Source organism: Emydura macquarii, unplaced genomic scaffold (genome assembly GCF_026122565.2).
Source record: "Emydura macquarii macquarii isolate MOO-44397 ecotype Brisbane River unplaced genomic scaffold, CSIRO-AGI_Emac_v2 contig_2897, whole genome shotgun sequence".
NCBI lineage: Eukaryota > Metazoa > Chordata > Testudines > Chelidae > Emydura > Emydura macquarii.
Window position 1 is genome coordinate 12,513,022 of NW_027133034.1, and position 22,734 is coordinate 12,535,755.

At 41.8% G+C, this 22,734-nt stretch overlaps 1 protein-coding gene across 3 annotated transcripts in view; it reads right to left on the bottom strand.

Moving 5' to 3' along the window:
• Window positions 1-21,696, bottom strand: part of SLC35D2 (solute carrier family 35 member D2) — a 33,138-nt gene extending 11,442 nt beyond the window's left edge. Inside the window, exons 1-8 of one of the 3 annotated variants that reach the window (XM_067569305.1) lie at window positions 20,784-21,696; window positions 14,669-14,702; window positions 12,669-12,755; window positions 9,651-9,718; window positions 8,267-8,338; window positions 7,280-7,348; window positions 6,321-6,423; window positions 4,411-4,503 (exon numbers count right to left, since the gene is read on the bottom strand). In XM_067569305.1, the coding sequence (XP_067425406.1) occupies window positions 4,411-4,503; window positions 6,321-6,423; window positions 7,280-7,348; window positions 8,267-8,338; window positions 9,651-9,718; window positions 12,669-12,755; window positions 14,669-14,702; window positions 20,784-20,920 (663 nt within the window). In that variant the 5' untranslated portion in view covers window positions 20,921-21,696. The remainder of the gene's footprint in view (window positions 1-4,410; window positions 4,504-6,320; window positions 6,424-7,279; window positions 7,349-8,266; window positions 8,339-9,650; window positions 9,719-12,668; window positions 12,756-14,668; window positions 14,703-20,783) is intronic. The other 2 variants (XM_067569304.1, XM_067569306.1) reach the window with 2 other exon arrangements.
• Between the last annotated feature and the right edge of the window lie 1,038 nt (window positions 21,697-22,734).

Consider the following 22,734-nt stretch of genomic DNA (forward strand, 5'->3'; position numbering starts at 1 on the left):
GAGATTTGATATAAGGAGCACTGAGGTCTATTCCCCTCTCTGCCATAGGCTTCCAGTGTGACCCAGGGCAAGTCACTTAACCTCTCTGGACCTCAATTTCCATTGTATAGCTGGAGATGATCATTCTTAACCTTACAGGGGTATTTTGTGGTTAATATATGTAAATGTTTGTAAAGCATCACGAGATCCTTGGATAGAAGAGACTATGGTCCCAATCCTGCAAACCATCCTCATTCACTTAATTAGACCCATTCTACTCAACCCAAGTAAGGACTACTGACAATTCAGTGGGACTACTCACATGAGGAAGTGTTTGCAGGATTCATCACGCAGATACTATGGGGGTGGGCAGCAGTATCAAACACAAATATATAATTTAGAGAGGGAAAAACAATTACTCTTGGAAACTTTATCAACTATTAAAATAACCCACCCTCTTTTATGATATCTTTTATAAAGGTGCTTTTCACAAGTGGGGCTCAAGATCCATAACTTCTTTTATATGCGCACTTACATGCAAATCAGGAATTTATGCACATACAAACAGGCAGGCACTTGTGTAGCCTTATTTACATGCAGTTCTCCAGTTACTGGGCACAGATGGTAAATGTGCATGCAAAGAAGGAATGCAATTAGGCTTCTCTACTTTTTGAAAATCAGACCCCAGGTGATTTGTTTTGGTTCTTAGCTGTAGCCGTTTATGGGGGTAACAACAGTTTGTCCTTTCGACACCCATTATGCACAGCTGTATGAAAAGGAGGTCTGGCTATCCTGAAAGCTCATTTTTCTACCACTTTCATATATGGGTGTTGGGCAATATTTTATTTTGGGCACATGTTTTTGCCTCTGAGGTGGAAAAAAAGCCCTTACTCTGTTCTCTAAAAATATGCATTTGCGAAAAGAAAATCAAAAACACTCGCGTATACTAACAGCATCTGTTCCCAACGTGCAAGGGCAGCACTACACTTTATCTGAAATATTTCAATTATCTAGTCAAACAAAAGGCCCATACATCACTCTGAAGGCTGTTCCTTGGGAAGAAACACAACCAAACCAAAAATTCACATATCAGTCACCACTAAATGTATCAATAAGATTCATTTGCACATTCTTTGATGATAAACTGGAGTCATGATTGTTAGAGTTACTGAAGAGACTTCATTTCTGTTTTGTTAGTCTCTACTCCAGGGATAAACTCCACTAACATTCAGCTAGCTGAGTTAAGGACAAATTAACGATTAAGACACTCCCAGATTACCCTTTCCTCACAGAAAGCTTTACTCTACCAAATGTGTATGAGTTAGCATGAGTAGGAAAAGTTTCCATTCTACACAGACTGAACACAAATATTTTGGTTGGCATGTGGTTGTCTCTTCTCATTACAGGCACATCCTGCACAGTGCCCATGTTGGATTACAGCAGAAAATCCTTGTAATGTAGAACCAAAGCAACGAACATTTCTGTTACATGACCACCAGCTAAAAACAGATATCTCTATTGATCTACAGATCTTTCATCAATGTTTCTACATTACCATGGCATTTTCCACAATTTGAAGTAAATATTCATCATGCTGGATCAGCTATAAAAATGTCTCTTTGCATAGTAATGGGATTTAATTCTAATAGGTAAAAACGTGTTCTCCACAGCCATGATATATTTGGAGGAGGGGGGGAATCTTTTTTTAAAATAAAGTGTGCATGAAATTGCTTACGAAAGGTGCCAGAGGAACAGCCCAGGACAATGAAATCCTTGATGTAGTCACAGAACAAACAGCACAGGTGGCAGCAGAGTAAACTTCTTCATGCAGTCCCATCAAAATGCCTTCACCCTACCTTACAGGGATCACATCTAAGTGTAAGAGAGCAGTTAAATTCCCATAACCATATAAGCTTAGCCTCCACTGAGACTGCCAAGCAGAGGGGCTGCTATGTTTTATTGTGATGTGGATACTGGGTCACTGAACTGGACTAAGGCCACAAGATGATGTTTCACACAGAGGGCTGAACGAAGCCATAATACATTTGTAGTGGGAGAGTGTTCCAGATAACAGCAGAATTTTAAGAATACACCCAGTATGAATGGCACAATGAACTAAGTGCCCAGCAACGTGCAGCAAAGAACATAATAAATAAATAATAATACATACGCTCTTATGTAGCTCTTTCTAGGAGTAGATCACAAAGCACTTTACAAAGGAGGTTGGTATCATTATCCCCATTTTACAGATGGGGAAACCAAGGTATGGAGCAGTGATGATGTCACTTACCCAAGATCACCCTGAAGGCCAGGGATAGAGCCAGGAATAGAATGTGGGTCTCCAGTGCTCTTTCCACTGCACAACACTGCCTCCATTGATGTACTATAATTATCTATGAAGGGCCACTGAGCTGTCATGGGGTTATAACTAAGTGATATATAGGTCACAAGAGGGACTCAGGTCTAGCTAAATCTGAATATTCTTTCGACAGAAGAAGAGATGGCATGGAAGATGCTTGCTTTGGCTACTTCCAGCATCATTTTAGAGCATTTGGCAAAATTAAAAACTCAAATCACATGACACAGCTGGGGCCTCATCTTGTGCACACTAATTCCAGCTGGTATTCTTTAGTCATTAGTAAGTTTTACACACTGACTGAAATAGGACTAGTAATGTGGCTAAGAACCACTCATTATATAGCAAGGGTTTGCAGGATCTTTCTTGTGAAGCAAAAGTGCAAGTTATATGGAATCCAAATATGGAAGGGAAGATGCCTTGTAAAAATCCATGAAGTAAAGAGTCAAAATGAGAGATCCTGAGAGCAGTAATTTCATAATTCGAATTGTAATATAAAAAGGTTGAAAGGAAAGAATATGGTGCTAATTAGTATAGCTTTATTTTTATTTTATCATGGAGAGAAAGTGGGAAAATGAATGTACAATGTTATTACTCATCACTTTGTGCCATTAAACTTCACTACACTGAAAAAAAAAAATCTAAGTGGGATGAAGAATCCATGGCCAGAAACATAGCCAACTAACACCCTACACCATAGTTTCTCAACCTGTGGTAGGGGTACATGAGACACAGGCAGGGGGTACGTGGCAAAAAACCCAGTGAAGGAAGGCGAGAGGCAGCTGCCAATTTCTGGGGAAGCCAGGTGGCAGCCGCATGCTTCCCGCCCGGTCCCAGCTCCCAGCTGGGAGGCGAGTGGCAACTGCCAGCTTCTGGGGGAGGCAGGTGGCAGCCGCAGGCTTCCCACCTGGTCCCACCTTCTAGCTGGGAGGTAGATGGCAGCCGCCCCAGTCCTTGGATGCTAGGCGGCAGCCGCCAGCTTTTTGGGATGCTGGACGGCAGCCGCCTGCGTTCCACCCAGTCCCAGCTCCCAGGTAGGAGCCTGGCAGCAGCCTCCTGTGTCCTGCAAGCTGGGCTCGCAGCTGGGTGGCTACCATCTGTGCCTGACTCTGAGCTGAGGCAGCCTCCCGCGTCCTGGCTTGAAGACGGGCAGCAGCTGCCTATTGCCTGCCCACATCCCCGGATCCCAGCCTGCGCAGAAGCCTCCTCCGCCGCAGCTCGAATTGGGAAGCAGTCGCCCACTTCCTGGGCTGGTAGCCAGGCGGCAGCCACCTACAACTTGCCCAGGTGGCAGCTCCCCTCCCCAGCTCAAAGCCCGGTGCCCAGAAAGGCAGGCAGAGAGCCCAGCAGCTTGCCCACTCCTGGTGTCGGGCTCTACCTGCAGGCTTACTTGTCAATTTCACTGTTCTAGCTGAGCAGTGAAATTGACAACTATGACAGAGGCAGATATTACCAGTATAAAAATGTTAAGAGGGGCCCCACACAGTGTGATTTGCCCCAGGCCTGCACCCCCCTAGGGACAGCCATGAGAAGCGCTGCTATCCACTGGTGGGCCACTACTGCCTGCTCACACCTCACAAGTTCCCGTCTGTGTGAGGAGAACAGCACATGAACCCCACCATCAGGCCATAGTGATTGGCTGGCGTTGACCTTTGCTCCTATGTGGAGGAAGGGAAGGAGGAGAGAAACAGCAGGGGGTTTTGTGATCTGCCACAGCCACACAGCACTGAAGAACTCAGAACTCTCCTACTTTACGAGAAATACAGTCGTCCACAGTAAAGGAGGAAAAGATTTTATTTCTCAGAGTGGAAAATTGAGTGTTGGGGTACTTATTAACATTTTCAGAAGTTAGGGGGTACTTTCTACTTAAAAGGTTGTGAAAGACTGCCCTACACAATCCCATCAAAATTAACAGATTACATAGGGATGTAATTCAGAGCAGAATGTGGCCCTAAATTTGGAGAATGGGGCTATAGTATTTTGGTACAAGGAACTCTAGGTACAGCAAAATAACTAAAAGAGGTGAAATAATGAGGGTAGTGTACTAGTGTGAGATGTCTAACAGTGCTGCTCACCTGCTGAAGGTCTCCAGTAGAGAAACTAATAATCATTGTGGGAATCACCATAAAATAAGCATTATAAAAAAGGACACCATATTTTCCCAGCGCCTGTGAAAGATGAAATACACCTTTTGAACCATTTGATAACAACCAACATCCCTGTAATGTCAATTAAGGCAATTTATTTTTGAATGGGGCAAAATTTCATGCAATACAATTTGAATGACAAATTTGTTACCATTAGGTTCCAAAGCTAAACACTGAGATGAACTACCACTTCAGTTCGCCTTTCTTCAGAGTCAGTAAAGCAACATTGCCCTGGTTCACATATCCATCACCATACAGCTAGAAATTCAGTTAGGCCCAGATCTTGAACTGTTTTGTGTCACACAGCTGAAGGATTTAGCCTGCCATACCTGTCCATGGGAGAACCCACCACATCTAGCCTAGGGGAAATCTGCAGTAGTGTAGGGCACAGTGGCTCCTACATCACCTCCCAGTGCCTGTGCACTGGGTGTGAGGAGGAGAAAACAGAGGATCCCAGAGTGGTAATATGGAGTGTTTCGAGTCACTGGAAGCTGATGTAACTTAGCAGTCCTGAGGCTGCCATATATTTTGTGGGGGGACTTGCCTGGTACAGAGGCAGCCAGGAACCAGGGGAGTGCAAAGGCCATTTTTTAGCTACACTGTGTGGTCCTAGCCAAATATCTGGGTTTTAATTTTTGCTTTAAAATGAAAGCTTAAATTCTGCAGAAATAAATGGAGCCATTAAAAATTGCTGATACAGCACAAAGGACAGAATAGGTTCAGTTTGATGTCTGTGATTACTAAAGCACATATATCCACTGTAGAGGTGAAATCCTGGCCCCAGTGAAGTCAATGGTAAAACTCCTATCAACTTCAGTAGCGCCAGGATTTCACCTGAGGTATGTAATGCTTACAGCCTGCCAGCCTTATGGCACTTCTTGTTCTGGAGAGCTAATTGTTTCTTGAATTACAAGGGATTAGTGCATAATCTGCTTTTTTTGTCTTAGTTTATTCTTGCACTGTTTTGTTTTTATCATTTCTGCATTGGAAAAATGCAAGAAAAATTTAAGGAAAAAAGAATTACAACTCCAAAATAGCTTCATTTAAAAAAAATAACAAACAATCAGAATAAAATTCAAAGATTTTGCTGGTTTGAAAAAAAAAAAAAAAAGTGTAAAATGATTGTGATATTAAGTTGCTTAATAGGGTCATAATACCACCCAAGTGGGTACAGTATGGGAAGAGGCATTCCCTGAACAAAGTCTTAGTAACATGCTTCAAATGTGTGCTTGTGGAACCATCTATTAGGGCAAAATGGTTCATTTTCAATGCACATTCAGCTCTGGGGCTCTACAATGCTACCAACAAGGGTGCCAACTGTTGTGGTGGTGCTGTTATATTTAGCGATAAAAACCACGTGGCTACTTAGAATTGGATTGAGATCAACATCACTCCCAGCCCCTTTCATAGAAGTCTTTTGCTTTGAAAAAGATCATTTGTGGCCAAAAGGATGTTCTCCTCCAGATATGCATATCATAAAACACATTTTGCTTTTTTTCTAGTTTCTGGACAGAATTACTTTTTGAGAAAATTAAGTTTATTTTTTCCTTCTTTAGTAAAACAAGATTATGCTACATTCTGCCTCAAAGGCTAACTCGGATGAAAATCAAATATGTTATTCACTCATGCGTAGACTGAGAAATCCCTAACAGGTTTTCCCTAGGCTAATCTGTATTAAGAGAACATATATTAACTGACCATGAAGGGAAATGAAATTGACTGTATTTATTAAATTTGTTGTTACCCCACTCGTACTCAAGAAGTCACATAACAGCAGATGACTTTCCTTTATCACATGCACAAAATGACTAAGTGCAACCTGCTCGCCACAAAATTACCTTTGGATCCATTTTCTGTTTAGTGTATACTCCATTTGCTGCCGTGAAGATATCATTTAGCAACACAAAGGTGTAGCCTTCCAAATTAAAAGAGAGATCTGATCTGGAAAATATATTTTATACATATATACACACACACACTTGAAATAATATAAACTTTGAAAACCCCAGCAAATTCAGGGTTTTGCCATAAGTCTTCTTTGTATACTGAACAATTTCCATCTAGCTCAGTCCTGACAACTTGTCCAATACTTACTGAACTTTTTCCACACAAAACAGTAATTACAGATTAGAATCAATTTTTAAGTATAATCCAATGGGAAATAACTCTCTCTTCTGTTTTGTTTGGTTACTATTCTCACATAGGGCAATTTATTTAAATGATGGCAGAGCCATTAAGTTCCTGCCAGATGGAAATTATTCACTCAACTATACCTAGCTGCTTTATACTTTGTATGTTGCTAACCAAAATATGCTACATTTCTTATGGCTTTCCATCCAAATAAAATAATTTTCTAACAGGAAAGGCAGAGGAGATGGTAGATTATCCATCTCAAATTTAAACTTGTCCAAAATTATAGGATCTGTGTACATTGACTACTCTACTTACATGACAACCAACAGACCATCCCCTTCTATCAAGGATTAGTTTTTTTTCCCTTATGTTTGACTATGTTATATTTAGTTTTATTAAGGAAAAACAGTTGCCCTCCTTTATTCCTGGCTTGCTGTGTTACTTATATTTTTATGTCTATGCAATACCTAGTAAAAATCTAGATTACAGAAACATTATTTAATTAGCCCTTATATGTTTGCGATCCCCATACACTTTAGTAGATCTCTTCTCTAAATTAATTTATTTAATAGGATTTGCACTCATCTAGGGGCAGATTTGCCCTTAATAACAAAGAAAAAAAATACTTCAGACATTACTTAATGAGAACATATGGAAGCCTTACCCAGCGGCTATGAAAGCCCCAAGAATGATAGCAAATACGCTGGCTATAATACCCAGTGAATATCGTTTTCTGTAAAAAAAAAAAAAAAAAAAAAAAAAATCAGACCAGTTCATATTTAGAATATTAGAGGAGAAACTAAATGGCTTCCAGTCCATTTAAAAGGCTTCAAAAGAAATTTGTACTTGGAAAATAACTAATAGAAGGACAAAACTTGGTGGCCCTAAGCTGGTAAAGTTCTTTTTGACCTCAGGGAGGGTTCTGCCTATAAGACCTTCAGGATTTGATCCTGTGAAAATATAAAACCAGTAAGTAATAAAATCTGCAGTCAGACAGGATGCTTGTTAATGATTTACTTTGCTAACCTTGTCATAATAAGTATGGTCTTGCTTGATATATTGTTAATGTAACAAAATGCTAATGCTCTAATACTTTACCGAACCCAAACATGGATCGATAAACAGGGTCACAAATTGCCAAAGATCCTCTAGATAATTTCCAAGTAAAGCCAAGAGGAAGATGTTTCAATGCTGGTGAGAGTGGGACAAATTCTGTCTCAGGTACACTGATGCAACCGCAGTTGTCCTGCATAGCTCCACTGACTTCAAAAGGGCTCCATGTGGGTATAAGGATCTGCCTCTTCGGCCCAGCTTGCAGGATTGGTGTCTACATGCCTAAAACCAGCAGATCTTAGCCAACTGAATAACAATTTCGATCAAACCCTGCTTATCTTATTCAGGTGAAGTGAAGTCAGTGGAATCACTCCTGTGAAGTAAAGTGAGCAGCTTTGGTCCTCGATCCACAAAAATGGGTTGTGGTTTTTTTTTTAATTTTCACAAATAAATTCTAACTAGTTTCTATATTTTTCTCTGAGTTCTATTAGTCAATGAGAATCAGCCATGCAATAGCCGGACTGGATACCACAAATACTCCACTTCGCAACAACATAAAACAAAAAAGGCATTTTGCAAAGGAAGCAAACAAAATCACCCAAGAATGATGATTTCCAGCAGTAACGTAAGTGGAATGGTAAACTTCCTGAGCACTGTAAACATCGGCAAACTGTCAACAAGAAAAAGAAAAAGGAAAGAAAAATGATCCAAGCATTGTGTCAAATGAACTAAGCATTTTTATTTTTTAAATGTTTGTGTAACTTTACTAAGCAGAGGATGAACTCATTAGACTAGCATGAGAAGTTAGCAGAATGAATTCTCAGCCTCTTCCCATACATAAAAAATGTCAGTCTGACACCAAAGTCAGAATAGATAACCAGCATTGCAAATAAAGAGGCCTGCCAATTTTTTAAACAAACAAAACCCAGCTCCCTTTTACAAAGCAACTTGGAGTTAGAAAAAAGAATAGAAATTGTTATTTTCAAATTCTACCTAATGCGGCCCCTATGAACTGATGTTTCTGTAGAAATCCTGGTTATAATATAATTTAACCCCTGCGTTTGTTCTTCATTTCATCTCCTTCTCCCATGTACTCTGTTTCTCTTAGCTAGAAACAAGGACCATCAGCCACAGCGCCACAGACTACAGTTTGGGAACCTCCAGTATAATATTGGAAATTGCTCCGTGGGCATTATTGCAGCTTCAGATGCTACTTCAAACATGCTGCCTCTATGACACGTATGGTCCCCTTTCATAGGGAGCTTGGTCACTCAATTCACACAGCAGATCCTCTAGGAGGGTCTCTCTGTCCTGCCTATAAGCTTCACTCCTGCAGCACTGGTGTGAAGGGAACCACCATGGGGTAGTGTTCAAAGGCATACAGAAAATAAAAGTATGTATATCTTTTGTATGTCCTCCCCACAGCCTGCCCTTCCTTCCAGGCTGGTTTCACTGCATGTGAATTCCATCCATCCCCTGTCCCATTCTACATAACTCATGCAAGACTTTTGTATACAATGGAAAAATAATAATAATAGTACCTAGTTCTTATCTAGGGATTTTCAGCCATAGATTTCAAAGCTATTCATATCCATGCAAAGGTTTTTTGTTTTTTTTTAAACAGGTTTCATCCTTCTTGTTGGGTTACCCATGGAACGCTGGTCATTCACATGATAAGAGGAAAATAACATTTAAACAAAAACATGCATCTACGCAGTGAAACTGTGTTCACATTCTCTGTTGGTAGAGATCATGCAAATCCCTCCTAAACGCAGCACACAGGTCGTAAACTGATCAGCTGCTTTGGTTGAGATTTTCAAAGCAGTGCAGGGGATTTAGTCATACATCATCCATTAAACTTAATGTGCAGCTAAATCCCCTGCACTGCTTTGAGAGTCTTAACCTTTAACCTGATACTTTGTACCTACAAGAATAAAATAATAAAAACCAAATGGCCTAGCTACAACCTGCATTTACTGTACCTTAGTTTGCTGGTGCTTGATAATCCACTTATGTGATTTCCAACATAAAGCAGAGGCAGAGGAAACAACTGCAATAAAGTCAGAGCACAATCCAGATTAGACCTATGCTTTAAATTACTGTTCGGGAGCTTTCAGTTATTTTATTATGTAAAATTCCTTCAGTCCGAAAAAGAGATTATTTTTCTTAGGGAGAAAAAAAACCCCACATCCACTGAATTTATCAAGCCAGATCCTTAGCTGGTGTTTACTGGCATAGCTCTATTGACTCCAATAAAGCTACACCGAATTACAGAAGCTGAGGATCCAGCCCAACACAGGTTAAAGAAGAAATACTCAGCACTTGACTGGTTTCACTTTTGTAAAATTGATACTCAATTATTAGCCTAGACCTACGGTTTGTATTTAGACTTAACTTCAAGTGACGTTAAGCAACTGACCAGGTGGAATGAAAGCATGACTGATCTTTCTGTAAGGACACAACAGAGTACCCAGAGGAGCATAGACTACTAGGTATAGAAAAGAAATTATTTTAAGTTCAGCAACTGAGTCCTCCTAATGAACAATAATATAATTTATACAGCTTGCTACAAAGAAAAATGAAATGTTTAGGGCTAGATTATATTGCAGGCCATTTAGGGCAGCACCTGCAAAAATGGAGTCCTGACACTGACAGGAGCCATTGGGCCCTACCACAATACAAACCAACAGATTGCATCTAGCCCTAAAAGAGAATGCAAGGAGAATGTATACCTGACACATGGGAGTAGGGTGACCAGCCAGCAAGTGTGTTACATCAGGACAAGGGGTGGGGGGTAATAGGCGCCTATGTCAGACAAAGCCCCCAAATATCGGGACAGTCTCTATAAAATCGGGACATCTGGTCTCCCTACATGGGAGTCTAGTGCCAACAGGGGTAGCCAAGTGGGAGAGAGAAGAGCCATAGCCCTAACCTAGTTCTGCATCAGCTAGAAGAACTGGATCAACATGGGGGAAAAGCACATGCCATATCCTGGAAGGGTGTAAAAGCTGGTGCTGCTGGGTGTATTTCCAAGAGACACGGAATTCTGTGCTTTTAAAGCTCTCGATGACAGAAAAGCATATAGATATGAACATTTTATTTATTTTTTAAATTATGCCGCATTTGCTCTCCAGTGGAAGGGAAGAAACAAGAGACTGAGGTTGAAAGGAGCAACAGCATATTTATAGCTCATAGATCTCTCATAAAAGGATCCTGCAAATGTACAGAAATAACAACCCCCCTGAGGCAGCTTTTTGTATAGCAAGAGAACTTTAGATATGGGGTGAAAATGAAATGGAGATCAACAGAAAAGAAAATACAATTTCACTTCTTGTAATGGTAAAAAGCCACAGACAAGGTCAGCTCACCTCGAACAATCCCAGAGGACAGTGAAAAATTTGCTGAACAAAGGCCAAATGCTGAGAACTCCTCCCACTGAAATCAGCAGTTTGCAGGCTCAGGTCTCAACTTCAAAGTCCAAATTAAATTCATTTGTGATTCACTGATTCTCCATCTCAAACGTGGGTCCAATCATGCCAATTGCTAAGCACCCTCAACTTTAGAGGAGGTGCACCACGCAAGAAGCCTTTTTGTTTCATTTTGTGGCCTCTGGCTCTCCTATGATGGATAAGAGCAATGGTGGAGGATTCTATGCTTGGAATGAGAAGCCTCAGTAATGGTAAGAGCATTTGAAAGTGAAAGGGAATCTAACTGTGCTACGGTTAATTATTCCAGCCGAAATATACTTTACAAGATAAAAGAATCAACCAATACAAATGCAGCTGACTTGTGACTAGGAAAATCCAGTATTATGGCTGGTACATAACTGCTGAAACGTTGCAACTCCAGTTGTTTGAGATATAATCCTGGAAAGCCTCCAAAGCATTAATTTTGAAAAATATAAAAGAAATGCCTGGCCCCGAGGGTACAGCAGGAAAAGCATGTATGTGGGGAGCAGCATGGAAGGGGAACAAGGTCTCAAGGATCCAGTACGTTTGTGAGATTTGTGCCACTGCCCCTTAGAACCAACCTATCCACTAAAACCTTTTCCCTAACCGTATTAAGGAAAAAAAACAGGTGTTCCCCATGGCTATAGGTGACTTTAGGGCTGTTTCCGCAAGACTTCTATACACAGAAGTCCCATTGATTTCAATGGGAATTCCATGTACATAGGGCTCATGGGATCAGGCTCTTCATCTGTAAGGTGTGTTCTTGGTAAAACTTCTTATGCCCATTAGGAAAGATGATTCTGTAATTAAGGCACTGGACTGAGACTGAAGAGATCTGGGTTCAATTCCCAGTTCCGCCACCCACTTCCTGTGTGACCTTGGGCAAGATACTGCAACACAGGATGCACACAGGCACATCCATGCAAAATCCCAGTGACATCTATGAGAGTCTGCAGTGATGCAAGAGTCTTCCTATGTGTAGTTCACTGCAGGATCAGTGCCTTATTCACTCTGTGTCTCAGTTCCCTTCCCAGTATGACAAACTGAATTGTATCCTGTCCTTTGTCTTGCCTTTTCAGACTATAAACACTCTTATTATGTCCATGTACAGCATGTAGAATAATGGGGTCCTGGTTGAGGTTGGAACCTCTGGTCCCACGTAAATAATAAACAATAATAGTGTTTTTCCACTGCAGAATACTGGAGTCAAACTGTGATGCTGATCTGAGAAGACAATTTTATTGTTAGACAAAGTCTCCAAGGCATCCGCTCTCATGCCAAACATAAACTACATAATCAAACTACAATTTAATTCTGCCCCTATAAAATGCAAGATTGTTTGACTGAAATTAAATCATCTACTTGCAATAAATTAATAAAACAAAGATACAAAATCAAAATTTGATGGAACATCTAGAAAAAAATCAGAATATTTGCTATTTTTCTGTTTTACCCTCTCTCCGAAGAAAATATTTTTGAAAAACCACAGCAAGACAACTATCGACAAAGATATAATTTTCCTTCTAGTATCAGAACCCGGACATTTCATACCTTCACAGGGATACTTTTGTCAAAATCAGGGTAGTGAATAATCCTATTTAATTTTGACACATACAGAATAAGTATGGTGGTTGCCATCTAAAAAAAAAGAAAAGCAAGACAGTTGTAAGAGCACAATGCTATTTTAAACCTACACAAAATAACTGCTTCTAAGACAAGCTCATTATATGTATTTGACAAACACTAGACAGCATATCAATTAGGTGTTAGTTTCAAAGAACAGTAACAGAGTACAAAGAAACAACTGGGATATTTTTCTTTCTTATCAGTCCTAAGTGTTGGCTGAAACTACAGTACAAATGTTTTACTGGCATGAGAACATGAATGACACCTTAAGATATTGTATATGTTTACCGGGAAAATGAGCAATCAGAGGAACAATGCTCCATGATATTCATGCAAATTTCTTATTGCTAGTGGATTTTCTCGACCAATCAGAATGTAGATGAAAAAAAGACAACCCAGTATTATAGCTTTTCCGATGATATGAGAGAAAGGACTGTGAGTGGACCAGTATGTTGGCAAAGCAGTTGATAATCAATGAGAGGAGAAAGCCTGGAAACCCCATGGATTCTTAAGTTCTGCTAGGAAACCTGGCTGCATCCCTGCAGGACCTGACCCACTCCCCTAGTTTTTCTACTCTTTATTCTTTAAGCAACACAGCTCCCATAGGAATCATAGCACCACTGGGACTCCACTGACACCTCCACGTTTCAATCTCCTCAAAGAGGGGAGCAGCCACGGAGATCAGTCACTGCACTACATACATAGGAGAAATTATCACCTCACCCACTTTCCAGGAGAAATCTGCATGGTACAGAGGAGAATATATCATGGAGAACAACTGTTCCCTACTCCCATTTCAAGGCTGAGGAAACACAAAGATGTGTTTGTTGTATGGAGATGTTCCCACAGGCTCTGGAGGTGGACAAAATGCCACTGTAGTCCTGCTCTTCTCTTTCACGTAACTGAGCTCTTTTCTGGCCATTTTGCTTTCCTCCATACCACTTAGCAGAGAGGAGGTCATGGCCCACTGTTTCCCTCTGGTTCTCTCTACCTCGGTATCTCCTTGCCTTCATTTAAAAAAAAAAAAAAAAAAAAACAGCACAGTTCTCTTTTAAATTATTTGCATTAACAAATAAGACTTCTCTCTCGGGCTCTGTTCTCCCCACCTATTCCTTCTTTGAGTCATCAACTCCAGAGATTTCTCTCCTTCTCCTGCTACCCCTTTGTGCTCAGCTTTATTGTCCCCTCTGGACTATGAAGCAGTCAGTGGCGTACTGTGGGTCTCAGGTGCCCGGGGGCCAAGTCTACATTTGCACACCCCAGGCCTCACACACCCCCACGCGCACCGGGCAGAAGGGGTCCTGGCGCTGCCCCCCAGCTGCCCCAGAGAGGGAGGAACTGGGGGGCGTGAGGCCGGAAGGAGGAGCAAACGCAGGCTTGGCTCCACTCCCCTCCCCCACCCTCTGCACTAACCCGCAGCACAGCACCCACCTCTCCCTCTGCAGCCCTGCACCAGCTCCAACAGGGTGGCCTCACCACCCAGCAGGGGTGAGAGGGCAGGGCCGGCCTGGTGCCCCCCTGTAGGCCGGTGCCTGGGGGCCTGGCCCCCCCGCTTGGCAAGTCACTGGAAGGAGTGCAGAGACAGTACCACTACAGACATATCCAAGGTCTTCAATGGATCTCTTGGGATCTGTATGGATCTTGGGGAACTAGCAGATTTTGAAGGCTGAACATCTTGTTGACTGAATTCTGCAAGAGAAAGCTAATGGCATTTCCAGTCCTCTGTATGGATTTTCCCCACATAGGGGTTGAATTGGATCCTAATTTCCTGCAAGTTGTTAAGATAGATAAACTGTGAGGAAGAATGATTTATTTCAGTATTATTGCACTGTAAGATGGAACTCTCCTACTATTCCTTACATGAAAGCACTTAATTTCTTTATCAATCTTAACTACAGTATAATACATTTTATTGTTGAACATACCTGGCCAATTCCAAGAACCATTGGAGATGGGAAACTGAAAAGAAAAGAGAACTATAAACACATACAACAACAAAAATGCAAGGAAGCAATACAGTTCCTATTTGAAATTCCACAGAGAAACAAAAAGCTTTTGGCCAAGATTATCAAAAATGGGCATCTAAAGTTAGGTTCCTAAATCCACATTAGATATCAACGTGACTAGCCAGATTTTCAGAAGTGCTGAGCAATCAGTGACTGCCACTGAAGTCCCAGGTAATCTTGCACTATTTCAGTCAAATGCAACCCCTTCACCACCACCAAATAATGCAGTATATCACTGGCTAATTTTTTTTTTTTTTAAGAGTTCACTATGTATAGCCACCTGTACTCAGTGCATACAAACGTGATAATTTCACATTTTAAAAATATATTTTAAAATGTCCTTTTATACATTTTTATTGATAATCCTTTGAATTACACATTTCCAAAGTTGTATATTCAGTTAAAATTCTTGCAGCTCTTTACACTTGGAAGCCAGTCTCCACAGCCAAAAGTTCTAAAAACAATTTTTAAAAGGAAAACTTAAATTATGTCCCTACCTCCAGAACAGTGCTGTACGACCCACCTTGGGGCTTTGACCGTAATGTTGTGAATCATTTTAGTGGACAATTTTCTAGGATTTTAAGTGTTACATTGTTCTTTCATACTAGTTTTTAAAAATAGCTATATGTATGAATAGGAAGACAGGTATAATCAAAGCCTGAATTAGTACAAAGATGCCTGTATAAATGTTGTGCAAACATATAGTGGCTGCTAAAAAAATTGCCTATTTCTCCACAAAGCAGAAATACTTCAATGGAAGGAATGCAACAGTTTGAGTGAGATATTTGTAGAATCACAGAGCCTCCAGGGATTTTTTTTTTTAAATCCATATTAAATTAATTTTAAAAAAATTTAAAGGCACTGATTCTCACTAGTTCCTACAAATGCTTCTTATCCCATAGCAATACTGGCTGGAATCTCTGAGTCCAAACTTGTTAAATGCTGAGTGCCCTCAACTCAATAAAATTTAAATCATCACTGCTTCCCAGCAGCCACTTTGCATCTCACATAACTGGTCTACACCAGGCTTGCAGGACTGCAAAAGGTTGGTCTACACACAAACTTGCACCATAATAGCAAAACATACAAATTACACCCTATTTTGGGGCAAGTCTGCATGTAGCTTAGGAAAGCAGGCATCTGATTTCCTGGCAAACTTTCAAACTGTGCAGGTATCCAGAATCCAGCACTCAATGACAAATGTGATTATGAATCACAGAGGTCACTAAAAACTGTTACAGCACCACTGAGCATGCTAGGAAATACCCTTCTGGCCTGATGTCACTCAGCTGAGGATTGTAGTGTTAGTGGTAGAAACAATCTGAACAGTAGCAGAAAGAATGTCATAACTACACTTGAACCATAATATAAAGAGATGGTTAGGAAGGTCCATAAAAAAGAAAAATTCTGGAAAACAGAGATGAGATTCTGGAAATACAGAAAGGAAGAGGCAGGATATTCATTGATAGATGTATTACATATAAATTAGGTGTTAATCCGTTCTTTATGTTCATCACCATATGAGTACATGCTCTGTATTCATCTATACAACAAATGAAAGCTTGTATTATATCCAGGTCTGGGAGACATGCAATAGATGATATTGCGTGTTTCAAAGAGCACTAATTTTTAGCAAATGCAGAGAAATTGTATATCATGTTTTTTCCAGCTTCTGCTAAATACTGGAATAAATAATAAATTAAAAGAGAGGAATTGAGCTCTGTAAAAATGGCTGTGACAGAATTTTGTTTCAAGCCAAAAGATGTAATAGATTTGTTTATTAAATAATTAATTAATTCAATAAAAGTGTCTTTAATTTTACAGTGGTTTTTCTTTGTATACCTTAAAATGCATGCAGCACATCAAAAAATTCTTTCACCCCAATTCAAAACACAACATTTTGCATAATGTGATTCTTGATTGCAAATTTTTGTAATCAATATGTGAGACAGTGATTACTACAAATAGCTGGACTTTCAGGTATATAGGTAATTAGGCAATGAAGAGGTGTTTAGGGAAAACCCATTCTTTTGTATCTGATGGAACAGTGGTTTTGCCGCTGAACTGTGAAGAATCTTCAAATCAGGATAGTGCTTCTTTATTATTCCCCCCGCCCAAGACAGAGAAATGTAACAACAGTGTTTTTTTCTTCCGTGCTGCTACTGGCAAACAGATTACAACACTGATAATCATATTCACTTGTTCAGTTTATTCACTTTATTTACTAATTTTACATAGACTTGTTCTATTACTTTAATTGGTCTTAATTCTGTAACTGATTTTGTTTTGTAATCAAATCAATGGGACTCTACATGACCACAGGGATCTGTGTTAGTGCGCCTAGATGTAGGATTTAGGCATTCAATTTGCCCTGAGGTTGTTTGTGAGCTGGTAGATAGAAGAATGATTTTATGGATAAGGATCAGCATTGGAATTCAGGAGATCTGGGTTCAGACTCCCTCAGTGACCTTAAACAAGTCACTTAAGGAGCCTAAATTTTGCCTGATGGTTTCAGGTGGGTTTTGACCAGCTATGGAACTGGTCTACATTTTTGAAAAAACATTCTAAAATATTGAAAAAAAAAAATCAAAAATCTGATTTTTTACCACACTGCTTTGATTATATGTGCATATTGGAACTAAACCTGATCTAAAATTTAAGGATTAACCACTCCCCCACCTGATCTTTGCAAATGTAAGGGTTGGTCTATACTAATGAGTTATTTCAACAAAACAGTGGAGGTGTACAATGCTCCTCCCACCTATGTAGCTCCCTTGATATGCCGACATAATAAAACCACCTCAGTAAGAGGTGTAGGGCTTAAGTCGGCATAGATAGGACGATGCAGTGTCAATGTAGACACTGCCTTCCCTGGTACTTATCTGTCTAGCAGAGCTCTGAAATTGACAAGAAAACCAACTAGGTGCAGGGTGACCAGGCAGCTGGACCCTAGCTCCTGGCTGGGAGCAGGGCAAAAAACCTCTGGCGGCTGGACTCCCACTGTGAGCTGGGAAGGGATAAGCTGCAGGCAACTGGATCCCAGCTCCCAGCAGGGAAGTGAGAAGCCCTGGTTAGCTTTTCTCCCTGCTCCCTGCCTGGAGCTGAGCAGCCTTGTCAATTTCATGGCTAACAGCAGAGGGCAGGGAGGCAAGAAGCCAGGGCAGTTGGACCCTACTCCCCAGGGGCAAGAAGTCCCAAGCTGTTTCCCCCTGGAAACCAGGCTGGCTCCTGGTGGAGAACGGGGCGTGTGGGGAGGGGCAGCCGGCCAAGAGCCAGCCTGTGGGGCTCCCAGCAGAGAGCTGACTTCCCGCACTGCCCCTCTTAGGTCACTGTAAATGCTCCTCGTGAGGACACACTCCACTAACCTAAGGAGGATAGTGTGGACATCAGCCACCACAGCAACTACTGCAGTGGCTGTAAATTAACCCATGCTGTTAGGTCAACTTATTTTTTGAGTGTAGACAAGGCCTTACCTTCAGGAAGCTCTTGAGAGTTTAGTCTATTACTACTGTCAGGCTGTCTGGAGTGGCTCACGACTGAGAGTGCCTACTTCAGGGCAGACTGTCTAAAACAGGGCAGACTCCCCAAACTGGTAGTATGTTCTATAACTAGATTGTATCAACCCAGTACCAAATGTGAACTTCTGGATCACTGTAACTGTCTTACCATGGCATCAGACTGGAGAACCTAGAGAGGACGGTCTATCTTGCCACCCAGGCAAGCGGGACTTAGTTATAAATGGTCACTTATACCAAAAAGCACAAAATCTTCAGGGTCCTTCAAGTCCCAAGAGACTGAACACTTAACCCAGATCAATTGGTATCTTAGACTGCACACCAAAGACAACACCTGTGGCCAATTCTATAATAAACTAACTAAATGGTTAACTAGGAAAAAGAAATGAGAGTTATTTACAGGTTAAAGCAAGTAAGCATATAACACAAATAAGTTGCAGTCCAAATCCTAAGAGTGACAAAAACTGTAGTGATTTGTCGATACAGAATGTCTTTTTTCAGGGCTAACTCACGCCAAGCAGCATGAGGCTCTCTATGCTTATGTTTAGGAATCCTTGCCCCTCAGAGTACGGACAACATAAAAGAGATTCCATTTCTCTTTATCGGGGATTTTTATCCCCTTCTCTCAAGAGTCCAAAACTGATGAGATGAGTTCATGCGTAGGTCTCCTGGAAGGAGTTAGGAATGCAATCAACAACATCTCTGTCATTTGATGCTACATGATACGTCAACTGCTTTCAATGGGCCATTCTTGTATTCAAGGCGAGCACTTTACCTTAATCAATGCTGCTTTTCCAGTTTGTTGAATTACACAATTAGAGAGGTTTACAATGCAAACACTCAACATAACTTTACACAATGGGCTATAGAGATTAAAGCAAGATCAATATATGCAGCATCCTACAAACGTTTTATGAAGTCTAAACACTAAACACATCCTTATAAACTTAACATCTAATATCTATTTTGATGATGCCAAGACACAGGTAAATGAGACTGGTTTCCAGCTATGCATTTGTAAGTGTTCAGGGAGGCCTGGGGCCTAGGCATGAGCTGGCATCTGGTCTGCCCGCATCACAAATACAACATTGTATTCAAAAGTACAGACATAATTTATGGTTATGAAAACGTCACTGTGACTGTTGTTCTCACAGTACTGACATCATTGTAAACAACCCTGCAATGGACAAAGTGGTTCCTTTGCAACTCTAGAGATTCCTTGCTAAGACAAACTTTGAATTGTATAACTTGACCAATGCTATCCTACAAGTGAAAATCAAAGAACATATACTTTCCTTAACATAGCACGTGTAATTTACTGCTGATTTATCCTCTGTGCAGAACCAGCATCAGACATAGATGATGTAGGTGGCCAGCTAGATTACATAATCTATGGGGACACTAGATGTTGATGTCTCCCATTAAAATATGCAGAGTTCACAGGACCCAATGGACAGATTCTCACTTCCACCTGTATGCCTCAGAATGCTAGATTCCTTTGCATAGGCTATCAGAACACTTCCTTCTTTAAAGCACAACTGAAGTTGGTGCAAATGAGCCTGGTGAATGTTGGTGGGGGAAAAGGTATTGTTAAATCCCCATATTGCAATGGGCACAGATACACCTTCCTGTTGATGCACCTTCCTGTTGTTGTTGCCTGTCTAACATATAAGTAAAATATTAATATGTTTTTCTTCCTCCATGGTAGTGCACTTCACTCCCTGCTTGCCCCTGCCCTCCACCTGAGAGGTAGCTCCATTATTTCAGCTAGAGTCCCTATCTATAATTTACATAGCACTTTGGGATCCTTCAGAACGAAAGGTGAGAGTGTAAAGTACTAGTACATGGTGTCCACATCACAGCAAGTTGTCAGTGACCCAGCAAGTGTAACTCTTTCGGTGCAGGCATAAGCTTTCCTCAGCTTCAGCCCACTCCCTCAGATGCAGTTGGTAGAAATGATACAGCAACTAGGGAACATATATAGCAGGCAACATTACTGTATATGTGACCTGTTTGCTGTATCATTTCTACCAACTGCATCTGAGGGAGTGGGCTGAAGCTCAGGAAGGTTTGTGCCTGCTGAAATTCAATTTGTTGGTCTTTAAAGTGCTACAGGACTCTGGTTGTTTTTGCTGTATACAGACTAACAGGGCTACCCCTCTGGAGCTCTTTTGGGCAGTACAACTTCACCCTCCCTAGTCCAAGATCTGGCGAGTCCTAGCCAAGAAGGGTTTGCAGACACAGTCTAAGGAAACCCTGGGGGAGGCCAGCAGCCGGGGTCAGATCCCGCGCCCACTTTGGAGGATTGATGGGCCAGCATAAATGTCCCTTTTGCACCCTGCAAATTGCGCGCGTGCGTGGGCGTCGGTGGCGTCTCCCGAGCGAGGCGGGGGCGGGGGGGATATTCCAGCTGCACAGCAAGCAAAGCACAGGGGTGACAGAGCGGGGGTGGGGGCGGCGTCGGGATGAGTGAGTCAATAGCCAGACGGAGGGAAGCGGGCCGCGTCCCCTGGCCTCACCTGTAAGTGGTCAGCACGGTCTTGTTCACCAGGACGATCAGGAAAGAGCAGGTCCCGTAGAAGAAGGCGGAAAGCAGCCTGGGCAGCGGCGGGTGGGCGGCAGCCGCCGGCGCTTCCTCGGTCTGCCTCGCGCTCATTTCCTCCTCCTCTGGGCCACAGCCCGCACGGGCGGCAAGCAAAACCGAGCCGCCGGGCAGCGGGGAGCCGGGCCGCCGGACATGCCCGCAGCCGCGGGGGGCAGCAAGGGTGGGGCCCCACAGCACCCAGGGCAAGTGCAGCCGCCCCCGCCCCTCCTTCCCCCGGGCCGAGGGCCTAGGCAGCGAAACAGGAAGAGATCGCGCCCAGCCAGTCCCCTCCTTCGGCAGCGGGGCGCGTTGCCGCCGCTTGCTTTCTCCTGGGGCGTGTGGCTGGGACAAATCGCGGCCGGGCTCAAGGTCCAGGTGCGCGGCTGGATTGCAGCCGGGCCAGTTGCACTGGGGCAGGCGGGGCCCTGGAACCAGGCAGCAGGGGGGTGAGAAGGGAGATGCCGAGCACCGCAGCTGAAAAAGTTGGGGGGGCCTCTCGGCCTGTATCTGAGCCCTAGTCGAGCCCGGCTCGGGACGGAAGAGAGAGCCGGGCTGATTGGTTTCCTCCCGCCTCGCACTCAGGTGGGCTTCTTTGCCTTCCCAATTTCTGCCTCTCTCAACGATACCGATTTACTCTGAGCGTTGTGTGAGATGCACAGCAAGGTGCACGTCAGCAACAGAAATGGGAAAAGGTAGTTCAGAGCTGTAGTTTAGTGATTGGTTTTATATATATCACTAATCTGTGGCACTTTTTGGTTTTGATGATGAATAAAAGTGGCTAGAAAAATATATTCTGTAGAAATTCATGTGTTAATGAATTAAATATCAATAATTTGAAAAGCAATGATTGAAGTACTGTATTTAGGCTCTCTCTACACCAGAGTTGCTCCCATTTAACCACAAGTGTGATTTTTTAAAACTGATTTCATTAAACGAATGCAAAAGGCAGTGTGTGGACACTTATTTCAGTTTAATGGATGTTTATTGGGTATCTGTTTAAGGTAAATCAAAATGAACTACTCAGACTGATAGAGTATCAACATGGGGTTTTGCACCAGATTAACTAAATCACTTTAAAAACAGATTTAAGATAAATCAGTGCAACTTTCTCATGTAGATAAGATACTTACCAAAGGTCCATGATACTTTAACTATCCAAAAAAGGTAGTTACAAAATAAATGTGTATCGGATATGCTTAATGAGCAATTTCAACTTTAAAAAAAAATGGTAAACTCACTGGTAGCACAGACTGAGGGAACCTAAAATTATAAACATTTATAACCCTTAGTGTAATAGCAGTGATACCAGCCAGCGTCAAAGTAGTATGTGAAGGGGCTAGATCTGCAGAGCAGGCTTTTTTTGTGTGGGCTACCCTCATCTTAGACCAAAGCCCTTTTTTCAGAAGGCCATCACTCTGCATTATCAAACTGATCCCCAGTACAACCGCACAGGCCACTTTCATTGTGTAACATGTAGGAAATCTAGTATATTGCCATCCTGGTATATGAATACTAGTATGTTGATGACATTCATACACTGCTCTGGTCAGCTACATGCAATCTTTCCTACACTTGATACAACATTTGATAAAGCTAAATTATATCAGTACCTTCACAGATGTGATTAAGTGGTACCAGAGAGAAGGAATGGGTGAGGTGATATTTTATTAGACTAACTTCTGTTGGTGAGAGACCAGTTTTGAGCTTACACAGAAGCTCTTCTTCAGGTGGTACTGTCATATAAGTAAGACAATTCTGCAGTTTCTTGTTAGGCTGTACAAATATTCCCTTTTCTGTTATATAGTAATGCAAGATTCTCACAAAAGAACACCTGTTAGAAAGTGTCTGTCTGTGTACACAGATTCCAAGGTTAGGTTTTTAGATAA